Genomic DNA, 17387 nt, shown 5'->3' with positions numbered 1-17387 from the left:
GAGAGAGAGAGAGAGAGAGAGAGAGGAGAGAGAGAGAGAGAGATATTGCTGCAAATTATGTTCGATCACAGTAGTGAATACAGAGCTGGTTAACTTAAATGTCCTGTTAGATTAATGGCTCTAAGCAATCTTCCATTGCCAGGGATGAATAATTGATGACTAAAAAAAGCAAATGAAACTGTATACTTAATCACATTACAGCTGCCTGACACATTCTGTAAATGTTACATTTTTTGCCAGCAGGGTCTGCTGTACAATTAGTTTGCCATTTGTTTCATTTTTGTCTACAACAGTATCATTCATCTTTAGACTGATATAAAGGCAGCTGTCCTATAATGATGTCTAGTGTGAAATTCGTCACTTATTTATGATCCGTTGTTTTAGTTTTGTCAAAAAGCTTTTAGCTGTTTCCCAAGGAACCGTCATCACTTAAATTCATGAACAATGTGTACTCGACATTTCTTATACTTTGTGGTAAACTGTGATGGTTATTTAAAGTAAAATTTAACAGATTTCTGGACTAATGTCATTATATCTCATGATGTAATCCTCACAATTACTCGCAGAAAAAACAACAAATCACCATTTTGTCAATATGCAACCCATAGGCAGAGTCAACAGCCAAAGTAATTGTAAACACAGAGGATCTGAAAAAGAGAAATGAGGTAATATTAAATATAAATTTAAGTGTTAGGAAGTATTTCCTGAAAGTATTTTGTCTGAAGTGTATCATTTGACAGAAATGAAAATGTTGGTGACAAATGATACAGACAAGAAGGAAACAGAAACTTCTGAAATGTGATGTTACAGAAAAAAGTTGAATATTAGATGAGTGGATCAGATAAGAAATGCATTGGATCAAATTAAGGAGAAGACTCTTGTGGCAACCTTGATGAAAAGAGTGGATAAGTTAATAGGACACTTCTCGAGGGAGGGGATGTGTGTATGGTAAAAATTGTAGAGGGTACCAAGACTTGATACAGAGTAAGATATTTGAAAGGATGTATGTTGTGGGAGTTAATCAAAATTTAAAAGGCTTGTACTCAATCTACTAGCATAAAGAGCTATCCCAAACCAGTCTACAGACATCAAGCAATAACAGCATGATTACCATTAGAAGCTCCTTCCCAAATATGCCTTTCATGTATAAAAAATGTAGTGACATGCTGCCCATTTCTAGACATATACAGATTGGCTACTTCTAATTGAGAATGCCTCTGTTGTTTAAATAGGAATTGTTTAGGAGGAATGACTTTAACTTGCAGTTAGAGCAAGTACTAACTTTTGTCCATCAGATTGGTTGATTGGTTGGTTGATTTAGGAGGGGGACCAAATAGCAAGGTCATCGGGCCCATCAGATTAGGGAGGGATGGGGAAGGCAGTCAGGCATGCCCTTTCAAAGGAACCATCCTGGCATTTGCCTGAAGTGATTTAGGGAAATCACGGAAAACCTAAATCATGATGGACGGATGCGGGTTTGAGCCGTCGTCCTCCTGATTGCGAGTCCAGTGGGGTAATGTCTGTCAGACATTTCATTTATGCAGATAGTATATATTTTTTGCAGGAGGTATATATTTTTTGCAGGAGATGCAGTTGTTTGTATTATATTGTTTGTCATAAGGTTATAATTCTACCCCCAGTATCCCGTGTCAGTCAAAGTTATTTGCGTTGAGACATTTTTCCAATGATTCATAAGTGTTTCTGTGAAATCATTATCATGGAGTAGCTCACTAATTTTTTGTAAGGCTCAGATGGTATTGTGAATCTGTGCCAACAACACTTTCTTAATGCTGCAACAATGATTCCTACACCTAATGCAATCCTTGGAGTAGATTTCTTAGGAGGGTATGTTAATCTATTTTACTCTTACATGATTTAGGTGGAAACCGGTATAACAGTGCCAGATTTTGAGAATACGTTGGAACAGATAACCCTGTAAATCGTGACAGACTTCATCAATCTGAATAGGACATAATGTACTCTGTGTTATAATGCAAATACTATGAAAGTTGGAAGTAGTCAATTTTGTTTGCTGGGAAACAAAACAAGTGGAACTGTGGTTTTAGCTACATAAATTCTGAAAAATTTTATTGTATCTGTTCAAAAATAATTATCATCTGACTAACACTGTTAAAAATTTTATCAGTTTGTAATGAGCTGACTACACATTAAGTTCAATCAGTAGGTAAAATCAAATTGTATATGAAGATGGTATCTGTTCTTTCGGACATGTCCAAAAAAACAGATACCATCTTCATATACATATATAGTTAAGGCTCACCGGCCATTTGACCATCTTCTTCTGTACAGAGGCACAAACAGTGCCCGAACTCTTATGGGAATCGGCGATAAAGCCACGAGTAATGAGTATAATGGGCAGGGGCACTACGAATATAGTGCGTGTCAATAAGTTGGGAATGTGGTTCTCGCTGGCTCAGATGGATGGAGTGTGTGCCATGTTATCAGAAGATCCTGGGTTTGAATCCAGGTCGAGGCATACATTTTCCACTGTCCTCGTTGACTAAGCTAAGGGTATTCATTTCATTGTAAAATCAAATTGGATGAATGCAAGATGATGAGTGTAAATATTTGTATTGGCTGCCTCCATGGTCTATTGGTCTGACACTGTTGGCTCCCAACATGGTCCTGCATTTGAATCATAGCACCCATCTCATTTTTTTCTATTGTGAAAATGTCTGGGATGGGATCCTCTCAGCCTTCTGAGGGTAAATAAAAAGCTGCTTAAGTAAATAAGTTGTGCAAGCCACTGATGTGAATGATCAAAAGATTTGCACCATGCTGGGGGCCTCAAGTCTTTTCTTTTTAACATTTGTGATAATAAAACAGTGCAATATTTGTAGATAAAAAGTTGAGTGAGTGTGAAATTGGAAATGAAAATGAGCATATTAATTTATATTAGATTTAATATTTGTACATGTCTACCCATGTGGTCCTGAGCAGCAGATAATAATAGATTATAATAAATGGAAATTTGCAATTTGTTCCAGGGTCGTGTGCCGGTGGTGCGCACAGCTAGTGTTGAACAGCGCTGGCAAGACTTGGCAAACCTGCTGAGCCTACCTGGAGAAGGTGTTCCTGGCCACACAAACTACCCTCATCATCATCCTCATCACCCACATGCACACCATCCACATATTGGCTATGGCAGCAGTACAGCTGGAGGTGCTGTTGGTGGTTATGGAGATACTGCGAGGGGAGTCCTGCTGCACAATGCCACGCTTGCTCCACCTGTTGGGGACATGAACGCCACAAGTCCATACCATGGCCATTCTGTTGGTGAGTACTCACAACAATTTACTCATACAAATTCATTTTTCTTGTATGAATGTCTTGCTCATGGATTACTAAGTTCTTAGCACTATATTCTCCAGAATGAAATTTTACACTCTGCAGTGGAGTGTGTGCTGATATGAAACTTCCTGGCAGGTTAAAACTGTCTGCTGGACCAATACTCATACTCTACTGACAGAGCTATCCAAGCATGACTCAAGACTGATCCTCATAGCATTACTTCCACCAGTACTGCACCTCCTACCTTCCAAACTCCACAGAAATTCTCCTGCGAACCTTGCAGGACTAGCGCTCCTGGAAGAAAGGATTTTGTGGAGACATGGCTTAACCACAGCCCAGAGGATGTTTCCAGAACGAAATTTTCACTCTGCAGCAGAGTTTGTGCTGATGTGAAACTTCCTGGCAAATTAAAACTGTGTGCCAGACCGAGATACAAACTCAGGACCATTGCCCTTCGCAGGCAAGTGCTCTACTGACAGAGCTACCCAATCACAACTCACAATCTGTCCTCATAGCTTTACTTTCACCAGTACCTCATCTCCTATGTCCCAAACTCCACAAAAGTTCTCCTGCGAGCCTTGCAGGATTAGCGCTTCTGGAAGAAAGGATATTGCAGAGGCATGGTTTAGCTACTGCCTGGGTGATGTTTAAAGAATGAAATTTTTACTGTTCAGCAGAGTGTATGCTGGTATGGAACTTTCTGGCATAGTAAAACTGTGTGCCGGACTGAGACTCAAAGTCAGGACCCTTGCCTTTTGTGGGCAAGTGCACTACCAACAGAGGTATCCAAGCAAGACTTGCAACCCGTCCTCATAGCTTTACTTCTGCCAATACCTTTTCTACTACCTTCCAAATATCACAGAAGTTTTCCTGTGAACCATGCAGGACTAGCACTCCTGGAGAGAAAGGACATTGCGGAGACATTGCTTAGCCACAATCTGGGGGATGTTTCTGGAATGAGAAGTCCAGTCCAGCACACAGTTTTACTTTGCCAGGAAGTTTCATATCGGTGCACGATCTACTGCAGAGTCAAAATTTCATTCTGGAAACATCCCCCTGGCTATGGATAAGCCATGTCTCCACAATGTCCTTTCTTCCCAGACTTCAGTCCTGCAAGGTTCGCAGGAGAACTTCTGTGAAGTTTGGAAGTTAGAAGACAAGGTACTGGCAGAAGTAAATCTGAGAGAACAGGTGGTGAGTCATGCTTGGGTATCTCAGTTGGTAGAGCTCTTCCCATGAAGGGCAAAGGTCCTGAGTTCCAGTCTCAGTCCGGCACACGGTTTTAATTATGTTCTCTTTTTCTGTTTTGTACTGATAAATACATTGTAACAATACAGTTACTTTTATACAGCATAATTATTAATTCATTGATACCACACCCATATTATTCTTCAGAATCTGATACTGATAAAATCTTTGGAAACTTTTGTCTGTGAAACATTTAGAATTTTCGGAAGTAATGTCATATTTTCCTATTGAAGGCATTTTACAAAGTTCTTTTAAGCCAGTATTTGTTTCTATTGCCCTTATTTATTATGTCCATAGGGGTCTATCATTTACCACTAAATGTTATGTGCCAAATACATATTTTAAAAAGGTATTAATAATATTTCATTGGATGTTATTGTTAATATGATGTTTTAACTACCTTTATATCTTTGGGAGATGCCATGTACCTACATCTACAACTACATACATACTCCACAAGCCACCATACAGTATGTGGTGGAGGGAACCCTGTACTACCACTGCTTGTTTCCTTTCCTGTTCCACTTGCAAGTAGAGTGAGGGAAAATGACTTTATATGCCTTAATATGAGCCCTAATTTCTCTTATCTTGCCTTCATAATCCATAGGCAAAAAGTAGTTTGGTAGCAATAGAATTGTTCTGCAGCCAGCTTCAAATGCTGGTTCTCTAAATTTTCTCAGTAATGTTTCTCAGAAAGAATGGTGCCTTTCCTCCAGGGATTCCCATTTCAATTCCCAAAGAATCTCCACAATACTTGCACATTGTTCTAACCTTCCGGTAACAAATCTAGTAGCCAAACTCTGAATTTCTTTGATGTTTTCCTTCAACCTGACCTGTTGTGTCTCCCAAACACTCGAGCAGTACTCAAGAATGGGTCAAACTAATGTTCAAAACAGTTTTGACATTTGCACATATGACCCTAGTTTGTTTTGGCGCCCTAAAAAAAAAAAAAAAAAAAAAAAAAAAAAGACAGACAGACAAGCCATGCTGTATTTGAGCACTACAGATTTGTTTTTCCTACTCACCTGCATTAACTTAGATTTTTCCATATTTAGAGCTAGCTGTCAACTAGAAATTTTGTCTGTCGCCTTGTATCCTCCTACAGTCACTCAATAATGACACCTTCTCGTACACCACAGTTTTATCAGCAAACAACCACAGATTGTTGCGCATCCTGTCTGCTAGATCACTGATGTATATAGAAAATAACAGCAGTCCTATCACACTTCCCTGGGGCACTCTGACAATATCCTTGTCTGTGATGAATGATTGTCATCATGAACAATGTACTGGGTTGTGTTATTTAAGAAGCCTTCAAGCCACTTGCATATATTGAACCTATTCTGTGTACTCTTACCTTCAATAACAATCTGCAGTGGGGCACCATGTCAAATACTTTCCAGAAATCTAGGAATATAGAATCTACCTGTTGCTCTTTGTCCATGGATCACAGAATACCATATGAGAAAAGGGCAAGCTAGTTTTGCATGAGCGATGCTTTATACAACCCTGCTGATTTGTGGTCAAGCTTTTCTGTCTTCAGGAAATTTATTATATTTAAACTGAGAATATGTCGAAGAATTGTAAACCAATGTTAAAGATATTGGTCTGTATTTTTGCATGTCCATTCTTTTACCTTTCTTGTATGTAGGAGTCATGTGTGCTTTTTTACAGTTGCTTGGGGCTTTGCACTGGGTGATAGATTCACAATAAATGCAAGCTAAATAAGGAGCAATTGTCATAGAGTGCTCTTTGTAAAACCAATTGGAACTCCATCCAGTCAAGATGACTTACTTGCTTTCAACTATTCCAGTTGTTTCTCTATGGCAGGGATGCTTATTACTATATCCACCATTTGGGAATTGGTGCTATGTTCAAACAACAGTACATTTGTGGGCTTGTCCTGCATGAATGATTTCTTAAATGAGAATTTTAAAACTTCGTCTTTACTTTTGCAATCTTCGACTTCCACATGAGACTGATCGAGTGACTGGATAGAAGCCTTTGACCCGTGTAGTAATTTTATATAGGACCAGAATTTTCTTGGGGTCTTGACAAGATCTTTTGCTAAGGTATGATAGTGATACTTGCTGCATGATTTTGTGTCAGTTTTTTTTTATAGTTGCATGACTTTCTACCAACGTTTGCCTGAAATCATTTGTGTACTCACATTTGAACCAAAAGTACAGCAATATTTGCTTCCTCGGAATTTTCTGAATTTCATTGTTAAACCACAGTGGGTCCTGCCCTTCCGTAATACACTTACTCGGCACATACATCTGCAGAGCATTATGCCCCTAATGCATCTTCAACACTTCTGCCAGCTGTCTATGTGAACTGAACTGAGGATGCCTCAGAATCCAAGTGAAAGACATTGTTGGTTCCAACATGAACCATAACCTGTACACTACTGCACTCTGCACGCTAGATAACGACAGGCAAAGCCTTCTCAACATTTCGGATGAAGCCCACCAGCAGACATAATGGATGCCCATTAGCTTCCTTTTTAGCCTGAACGCTATTTCCCTAAGGGGATCCACAACATTCCTTACTTTGGAGCTCCCGATAACTATCAAACCCCAATCCTTGTGTGCCTTCTTGGACCCTGCTGAACAAACAGCCACCTGTCTACTTGCAGGGAAAATAGATAAGGACTTATGGCCAGTCTCCACATGGGCCTTCCATTTCAATGGATGCAAAAGTGTTACCACCCACCAATCATGCAGCTGTGTGTGGGTCCTCTGTGTCATGTATACTAGGAGATGCCTCTGCAGCAGAGCCCATGGGCAAATCAAACATCACCTGTAAAGCACATGCTGGATGCTGGTAAAGTGTAAACTAATATAGTTCGTGTGAAAGTGTTCTGGACATCAAAATGGACGCAGACATATCTGAAAAAAGCCGCCTGTACTGTCACAAACCAGCACCCAGCATTATGCTGCTACCAGCAATGATGTAACTTCCCGGATCCTCCCGAAACCATCTGAAGATGAACCTGAAAAGATTTGAAAACCGGTTTATGGAATAAAGCATTATTATTCAAAAAAGTGACTGGTTGCAGTTGTGTATAACTTATTTACATTTAGATTCAACTCTTTCGTGAACTGCAGCCAGCTCGTCCTGTGTTCACACGCAGCATGCACCCATCTCATGTGATGTCACATGTGATTAAGATTAGAACATTGCAGTGAAAAAAGTGCATATTACTGTCACTTATTATTGGCAGTTACTGTCTCAAAATACCTGTTCATGAAAAAGTCCTGGATTGGCACACAGTGCTAAGCAACTTGTATAAAAAAAATTCTGTGCAGTTAAAAAGAAACAACAGTGTGCAATAAGGTTTTATCTTTATACACACAAACTGAGTGATGGTTTTTGATAAAAATGCAGTTAAACTTGTGTGTCAAATTTGGATTCAAATGCAGATCTCCTGTGAAAGAAAACAACCAGGTTCATAGTTTTACTTATTTTACTATCAACAAGTTTTACTTTAGTGTACACTCTACTGTAAAGTGAAAATTTCATTCAGTAAAAATTTCATTCTGGACTTATCCAGAAACAAGACATAAAATGCTGAGTGTTAGTGGCTGCAGTCATAATGAAAAACGGTCAACTGACAATCATTAACTGTGCAGGAATTTTTCTTACTTGCTCCAGAGTTTCATGATACATTTATACTATATCATAAATGAATGAATGGATAATTTAATATGTGCAAAGCCATATATTTTTCTCTGGAGCTGATATCTTGGGAAAGAAGTGTTCCACTACAAAAGGTAGCTTCTGTTGCCTGATAATATTCCTACTCTCTTTGTGTTAGTTGTAAAGTAGTGTAATTGCAGTCTTGTGCACACCTGTTAATTTGGACTAAGTGTGCTTTGGAAGTGACACCACAACACAGCGGCTGCTGGAATGACTGAATGCACACTTCACTCGTTCTTTCAATCACAAAAATTGAAATATTCGAAGTATAGGTCTGAATTCTCAAAACAGTAAATCTGAGAGAATTTAAATGCCTATGTGGGTAGCCTCTGAAAGTGTTCCCTGGACAGAAAATAAGTTTAGGCATATAATGATGCCTAAGACGCCAACAAAGTAAACATCATCCGTGAAAACCTTCACTATATGATGAAACTACCCATTTTTGATAACAAAATCTAATAATTCCATGTTTCTATTGTGAAGAAGGGCTTTTGTGGTTGTTGTCTGCCATAATTAAATTTATTCACGCTCTTTAAATTGGGATTTCACTTAGCTGCTTAACGCTGGAGCAGGTGTGCCGATTCTCACAACACAAGTGGGTGTGTGGTGTACTTTGTACTCATGTAAGGAATAATTGTCTTTATGTTACCAGGGTAAACCTGTACGAGTAAAATCACTGTTTAATCTTGGTTAAATTAAACAATGGGGAAATAAACTTAGATTATACGAGCTAAATCACTGTTTAACTAAACAATAATAAAATAAACTTTCATTGTATCGTTCTGTTGCCACATACAAGTGTTACTCCACAGTAATGACCCCCTCAGAGTATTAATCAGCATAATCCCATCAGATCTCTGTCAAATGCTTATTCAGTTACTAATTATCTCATAGGCAGCTTCTTCATTGCGTAATTTTGCTGCTAGCTTGTAATCTGGGTCTCTTTTCTTGCAAGGATCATAAATTTTTTCTCCTCCTGGCTCATTATTTATTTTATATTCCTGCTGTTCACTTGGATGTACAACAGTGAAACTTATCACTGTGTTAGCTGAAGCAGTAATTAAGGATTAGATTGTTGTTGTTGTTGTGATCTTCATCTCCCAGTACCTACTGCAACCTACATCCTTCTGAATCTGCTTAGTGCATTCATCTCTTGGTCTCCCTCTACGATTTTTACCCTCCACGCTGCCCTCCAATAGTAAATTGGTGATCCCTCGATGTCTCAGAACTTGTCCTACCAACCGATCCCTTCTTCTAGTCAGGTTGCGCCACAAGCTCCTCTTCTCCCCAATTCTATTCAATACCTCCTCATTAGTTATGTTATCTACCCATCTAATCTTCAGCATTCTTCTGTAGCACCACATTTCGAAAGCTTCTATTCTCTTCTTGTCCAAACTAGTTATCGTCCATGTTTCACTCCCATACATGGCTACACTACATACAAATACTTTCAGAAATGACTTCCTGACATTTAAATCTATACTTGATGTTAACAAATTTTTCTTCTTCAGAAACGCTTTCCTTGCCATTGCCAGTCTACATTTTATATCCTCTCTACTTCGACCATCATCAGTTATTTTGCTCCCCAAATAGCAAAACTCCTTTACAACTTTAAGTGTCTCATTTCCTAATCTAATACCCTCAACATCACCCGACTTAATTCGACTACATTCCATTATCCTCGTTTTGCTTTTGTTGATGTTCATCCTATATCCTCCCTTCAAGACACCATCCATTCCGTTCAACTGCTCTTCCAAGTCCTTTGCTGTCTCTGACAGAATTACAATGTCATCGGCGAACCTCAAAGTTTTTATTTCTTCTCCATGGATTTTAATACCTACTCCGAACTTTTCTTTTGTTTCCTTTATTGCTTGCTCAATATACAGATTGAATAACATCGGGGATAGGCTACAACCCTGTCTCACTCCCTTCTCAACCACTGCTTCCCTTTCATACCCCTCGACTCTTATAACTGCCATCTGATTTCTGTACAAATTGTAAATAGCCTTTTGCTCCCTGTATTTTACCCCTGCCGCCTTCAGAATTTGAAAGAGAGTATTCCAATCAACATTGTCAAAAGCTTTCTCTAAGTCTACAAATGCTAGAAACGTAGGTTTGCCTTTTCTTAATCTTTCTTCTAAGATAAGTTGTAGGGTCAGTATTGCCTCACGTGTTCCCACATTTCTACGGAATCCAAACTGATCTTCCCCGAGGTCAGCTTCTACCAGTTTGTCTATTTGTCTGTAAAGAATTCGCATTAGTATTTTGCAGCTGTGACTTATTAAACTGATAGTTCAGTAATTTTCACATCTGTCAACACCTGCTTTCTTTGGGATTGGAAGTATTATATTCTTCTTGAAGTCTGAGGGTATTTTGCCTGTCTCGTACATCTTGCTCACCAGATGGTATAGTTTTGTCAGGACTGGTTCTCCCAAGGCCATCACCAGTTCTAATGGAATGTTGTCTACCCCGGGGGCCTTGTTTCGACTCAGGTCTTTCAGTGCTCAGTCAAACTCTTCACACAGTATCGTATCTCCCATTTCATCTTCCTCTTCCATTTCCATAATATTGTCCTCAAGTACATCGCCCTTGTATAGACCCTCTATATACTCCTTCCACCTTTTTGCTTTCCCTTCTTTGCTTGGAACTGGGTTTCCATTTGAGCTCTTGATATTCATACAAGTGGTTCTCTTTTCTCCAAAGGTCTCTTTAATTTTCCTGTAGGCAGTATCTATCTTACCCCTAGTGAGATAAGTCTCTACATCCTTACATTTGTCCTCTAGCCATCTCTGCTTAGCCATTTTGCACTTCCTGTCGATCTCATTTTTTAGATGTTTGTATTCCTTTTTGCCTGCTTCATTTACTGCATTTTTATATTTTCTCCTTTCATCAATTAAATTCAATATTTCTTCTGTTACCCAAGGGTTTCTATTAGCCCTCGTCTTTTTACCTATTTGATCCTCTGCTGCCTTCACTATTTCATCCCTCAAAGCTACCCATTCTTCTTCTACTGTATTTCTTTCTCCCATTCCTGTCAATTGTTCCCTTATGCTCTCCCTGATACTCTGTACAACCTCTCGTTCTTTCCGTTTATCCAGGTCCCATCTCCTTAATTTCCCACCTTTTTGCAGTTTCTTCAGTTTTAGTCTACAGTTCATAACCAATAGATTGTGGTCAGAGTCCTCATCTGCCCCTGGAAATGTCTTACAATTTAAAACCTGGTTCCTAAACCTCTGTCTTACCATTATATAATCTATCTGATACCTTTCAGTATCTCCAGGGTTCTTCCATGTATACAACCTTCGTTCATGACTCTTAAACCAAGTGTTAGCTATGATTAAGTTATGCTCTGCGCAAAATTCTACCAGGCGGCTTCCTCTTTCATTTCTTAGCCCCAATCCATATTCACCGACTATGTTTCCTTCTCTCCCTTTTCCTACTCTTGAATTCCAGTCACCCATGACTATTAAATTTTCGTCTCCCTTCACTACCTGAATAATTTCTTTTATCTCATCATACATTTCTTCAATTTCTTCGTCATCTGCAGAGCTAGTTGGCATATAAACTTGCACTACTGTAGTAGGTGTGGGCTTCGTGTCTATCTTGGCCACAATAATGCGTTCACTATGCTGTTTGTAGCAGCTTACGTGCACTCCTATTTTTTTATTCATTATTAAACCAACTCCTGCATTCCCCCTGTTTGATTTTGTATTTATAACCCTGTATTCACCTGACCAAAAGTCTTGTTCCTCCTGCCACCGAACTTCACTAATTCCCACTATATCTAACTTTAACCTATCCATTTCCCTTTTTAAATTTTCTAACCTACCTGCCCGATAAAGGGATCTGACATTCCACACTCCGATCCGTAGAACGCCAGTATTCTTTCTCCTGATAACAACGTCCTCTTGAGTATTCCCCTCCCGGAGATCCGAATGGGGGACTATTTTACCTCTGGAATATTTTACCCAAGAGGACGCCATTATCATTTAATCATACAGTAAAGCTGCATGCCCTCGGGAAAAATTACGGCTGTAGTTTTCCCTTGCTTTCAGCCGTTCGCAGTACCAGAACAGCAAGGCCATTTTGGTTAATGTTAGAAGGCCAGATCAGTCAATCACCCAGACTGTTGCCCCTGCAACTACTGAAAAGACTGCTGCCCCTCTTCAGGAACCACACATTTGTCTGGCCTCTCAACAGATACCCCTCCGTTGTGGTTGCACCTACGGTACGGCTATCTGTATCGTTGAGGCACGCAAGCCTCCCCACCAACAGCAAGGTCCATGGTTCATGGGGGGCGGGGGGGGGGGGGTGGGATTAGATATGGGCTCATAATTGTAAAACAACAATGGAATGGTACAAGACAGTGTTGTTTGTGGTTGGTGCACTTTATATGTAGTCACACCCACTGGAGGGTTAAATACTTTATTCACATACTTATGCAGCCACAAGAACTCTAAATAGTTGATTAACACCCTTCCTTCTTTCTGTGATGTCAAACAGCAATGTCTGTGACAATAAGATGTTAGTATTCATAACACTTTGAGTCACTGAGTGTATGTGATGTTCGTTAATGGTTTTCTTTTATGCACAGGAAGCAATTCAAACCTTGGAACTGCCGTGGCTGCGTCAATGAACCTGACAAACAGCAGTGAACCAATGGGAGATACAGGCTCTACTGCATCATATAAAATGGAGTCATCACATGACATGATGTACTATCAGGTAAGAGTCTTAGAGGATAATTCTAAAAATCTTAGTATATGACAGTGATAGCTATGCTCTCAGCCTTGACTGTGTTATTATTTGTGAGTAATTCAATAAAAATATCAGATCTACATTTTTGTGAGTTAACATAATGTAAACAGTCCACTTCAAAGAAACTTGGAGAAGATCGTGTGCAAAATGTGACCTTGTATACCAGAGTTTAAATTTTGACTTAAGAAAATCAAAAGGCTACCTAGTAGACAAATATAGATAAGATTCAGAAATGTGGAAATTTGCAAAAACTGGCTGAACCATGAACAATGGACATTTTTAATAATGGAATTAAAATGTTTCTTCAGTAGTAGCTCAGAAAAAGGGGAGTGGAGTGACAGAGCTGTGAAAATTACTGATTGTCCACTCAGAATATTTGTGAAGAGAGAAAAATATTGAAGTGGAAGTGAAGATTTAGAAACTTTCTTCCTTACTGCTGTTAGTTTAATTGGTTTTAGTTCCAGTTTTTGCAGAGTTTGATCATTTATCCCCTCTTGCATTAGTTTATGAAATCTAAGATACAGATCATTTAAAAATGGAATTATCAAGTAAGAATGTAGAGCAGTGAAAATTCCACCAGGATAAAATAACATTGTTTCTACTTATTTTTGTTGATATAATAATGATGTTTGTAACTGGCAAATGAAACTGATAGAGTCTGCAGCCCACCTGGAATTACAATTGAAGAGACAATAAGTATCTGTGTGAGAGTTGAGTGAATTCTGTTCTGTGTTGAAAGACAGGAGTAATATAAGTGAGATTCATTTAGAGTAGGTAGAGAGCACTTGCACATATGAGTGGTGGCTGCACTTTGTTGATACCATAAGATTGTTTGCTGCATACTGATTGAATTAAAGGCAGAAAGCTGTTCAGTTCTTCAAGCAACAAAGAAAACGTGTATGAATGTGTTCCACTTTTTAAAAAATGTAGAAATAGTTGTCACATGTCAATCAGACAGAATTGGTGCAATGAAAGACTGTGTTTATATACAAGCTATTTGTTTCACTGTGTAAACAATATTAAAGTTTGGGTAGTATGTCCAGGACAGAGACTGCCAGAAGGCATGTATGTAACAAGAGTACAAGTTATAAACTGAAGAACTGAGTGTGAGAAATGTTTTGGAATGGAGTGAATCCTGATGCTGAAATGAATTTGAATATAATACATTATCAGGTAGAGGTAAACTGATTGTTAGAAAAATAGGTGGAGTGACAAACCTAAAGAGAAAGAATGTAAATAAATAGTGTTGATGAAGAAAGAAGAAACCAGATGTCATAAGGACAATAAAATCAATTAAAAGTAATAAGATAACATCTAGAAAAGGCAGGTGACAGTTTAGAAAATGGCAAGAGAAAAACCAGGAAAAATATGTTTGGGGGATAAAAAATAATAATATAATGAATCTTAGTTAATGGTTTTAATACAACAGGGCAATTCCCTAGTGTTGGAAAATTTCTCTGAACTATTAACTTGGAATAAACGTCCCCCTCTTCATTTGTCCCTTTCAGAAATCATCAACTTTCCATAATTTTTGTTATCTCTGAAGGAACAAACCAGTAATTTCAAAATAATGAGTGTCCAGCAACATCTAGTGGTTATATTTCCATGAGTTGCTAGCCAACAACTTGTGCCTGTGACCAAACCCTTTTCCATATATAGTCTCACTACTGGTTGTAATATAAGTGGTGTTCAGTCCACTCCAAATAAAGTCCACTCCAAATAAAGCATGTTTATGGCCCGTAACATCAGCACATGCTTCAGTCACGTGCTGTGGCCGGATTTCAAGCTATATGGTGCTAAAAGCCATTTCCAAGTTACTGTAGGAAGATACAGGATGACTTAGACAGAATTTCTATTTTGTGTTAAATGGAAGCTTGCTATAAAACACAGTATTAATCGTGTGCTGCTTGTCACAGTTATAGCAATTACATATCTAGGCATAAAACTGATGAAAAGAAGTATAAATGGAACTAAGGTCAGTTTATTGACATAATTATAGGAAACTGTAGCTAATTTATAAAGGAGACAGCATATAGAACACTTGTGTGACCCATTGTTGAATACTGCTTGAGTGTCCCCGCCATGTCAGATTAAAGGAAGATATCAAAAGTGGTATCAAAATGATCAGTGAACTCAAATGGGAATCCTCGAAGGTAAGATGATGTCCTTTCCATAAAACATTGTACTGAGAAAGCTCAGAGAACCAGAATTTGCAACAGACTGCTGCATGATTCCACTGCCACCAATGTACATTTTGTGCCAGGACTGTGAAGACCAGATAAGAGGAATTAGTGCTTATATGGAGGTATTTAGACAGCTGTTTTTTTCATATTCAATATGCAAGTGGAACTGGACAGAGAATGACTAGCAATTGGACAAGGTACCGTGTGCCATGTACTGTGTTTTGGCTTGTGGAGTATGTAGATGTCCTTATTGAGGTTGTTGTCTGATACATACTTTAATTTCAGTTACCTTTTCTTATTATATAACCCAGAAACTACTTTCTCTTGTGAGTGTACTTTTCTTTAATTTATTGTTTCAGTGTTCTGTACATTCAAGTTGTGAGTATATCTCTCAGATGTAGAATGTATCACGTGTTATAGATACATTATACATTGTTTAGCTCAGATATTACTTTACAGGCAGATTTCTATAGCAGTAATTAAGAGACTAATTTTATACTAATGATCTGGTATTATTTTAATACACAGACTTTTTCTGAACAGATACCTTACATCATGAGACAAATGCTAGTCGCCATGTGTTTATGTTTTTTCAGAAGTAGGCTAAACATTTTCCTCAATGAGGAAGAGAAAAAAAAAACAAAAAAAACTACATGCTTTATTCATAATTCATATTCCATTGGGGTGTTCTGCTATCATGTCCTCTTTGAAATCATCTCTAAAATTTGACAAACTCTCAAAAAAACCAATGTTCTTATTGCAGCAATTGGTATTTTTATTGTTGAAATTTCAAATATCGTGGGTGATTCAGAGCATCTTACTTTCATCAATTAACCAGCTGCTGTGCCATTAACCCATGAGTTTATACTGAAGTAATCAAGTGACACATGTGTTAAAATATTTACCTTGGCTGAAATTGACTGTAAGAAGAGTCATTTATGAACTATATATGTGTTAAATCATATTGTTGTTTAGATTTGGGTACAGATGACGAGTGAGTGAAATAAATGAAAATCATAACTTGTTGCTCCTTATAGGTGGTGCAGTTTTTGCATTGTATGAAGTAGTCAAACGCATCTGAGAGGTCATGCCAAAAATTCATCCAGTGGTAAAAAACTTTATTAATAAGTTGAAGTAACATAAAGTCTCATCTACTGGACATTATCGCCACAAAGACCAAAGAAAAATAGAGCGTATATTCTAAAAGATTTAGAACTTCTAACAAAAAACAACCAGTTTAGAGGAAAGCTTTCATCCCATTGATAAAAACAGTCAAAGATCACTTCAGCAGAATGATAAGAAGATGCATTATTGACACAATGTTAAAACCGAGAAGTCTTGTGAATATTTGAACACTGAAAGGGATCTATACCTACCACTTGTCACAGCAGGTGTACGAGGTGTGGCTAGAAAAAAACCGGACTAGTACTGGTGAAACAATAAAACGAATGCAATAAGGCTGAAAGTCGCGTGGCCTGTCATGTGACTCTTGCTCCGCCTACTGCTCGAGGTTCATCTGCCTCCTGCACTCAGTCTGCCCATGGCGTCTGTTTTAAGTAGTTGACGTTTTGTCTGTGCGTCGGAAAATGTTGAGTGTACAGAAAGAACAGCGTGTTAACATCAAATTTTGTTTCAAACTAGGAAAATCTGCAAGTGAAACGTTTGTAATGTTACAACAAGTGTACGGCGATGATTGTTTATCGCGAACAAAAGTGTTTGAGTGGTTTAAACGATTTAAAGATGGCCGTGAAGACACCAGTGATGACACTCGCACTGGCAGACCATTGTCAGCAAAAACTGATGCAAACATTGAAAAAATCGGTAAACTTGTTCGACAAGATCGCCGTTTAACAATCAGAGCAGTGTCTGAGTTAACAGGAGTTGACAAGGAAAGTGTTAGGCAGATTCTTCATGAAAGTTTCAACATGAACAAAGTGTGTTCAAAAATGGTTCCAAAGTGTCTCACAATTGAACAGAAGGAACGCCGAAGAATGATTTGTTCTGACATCCTGGAAAACAATGAAAGTGATCCCACCTTCTTACAAAATGTTATTACTTGCGATGAATCGTGGTTTTTTACTTACGATCCCGAAACTAAATGCCAATCGATGCATTGGAAAACTCCTGGTTCTCCACGACAAAAAAAAGCACGAATGTCAAAATCGAAATTCAAGGCAATGATGA

General features: G+C 38.4%; 1 protein-coding gene across 4 annotated transcripts in view; it reads left to right on the top strand.

Annotated features, from left to right (window-relative positions):
* LOC126260109 (segmentation protein cap'n'collar) overlaps positions 1 to 17387 on the top strand; it is a 426742-nt gene that overhangs the window by 318432 nt on the left and 90923 nt on the right. For all 4 annotated transcript variants that reach the window (XM_049957344.1, XM_049957345.1, XM_049957343.1 and 1 more), the window contains exons 6-7: positions 3009 to 3297; positions 12857 to 12987. In XM_049957344.1, the coding sequence (XP_049813301.1) occupies positions 3009 to 3297; positions 12857 to 12987 (420 nt within the window). The remainder of the gene's footprint in view (positions 1 to 3008; positions 3298 to 12856; positions 12988 to 17387) is intronic.

The sequence above is a fragment of the Schistocerca nitens genome, chromosome 5 (assembly GCF_023898315.1).
Source record: "Schistocerca nitens isolate TAMUIC-IGC-003100 chromosome 5, iqSchNite1.1, whole genome shotgun sequence".
In the NCBI taxonomy this organism is placed as follows: domain Eukaryota; kingdom Metazoa; phylum Arthropoda; class Insecta; order Orthoptera; family Acrididae; genus Schistocerca; species Schistocerca nitens.
Note: the sequence above shows the minus strand (reverse complement) of the source record. Positions and strands in the feature narration are given on the sequence as shown.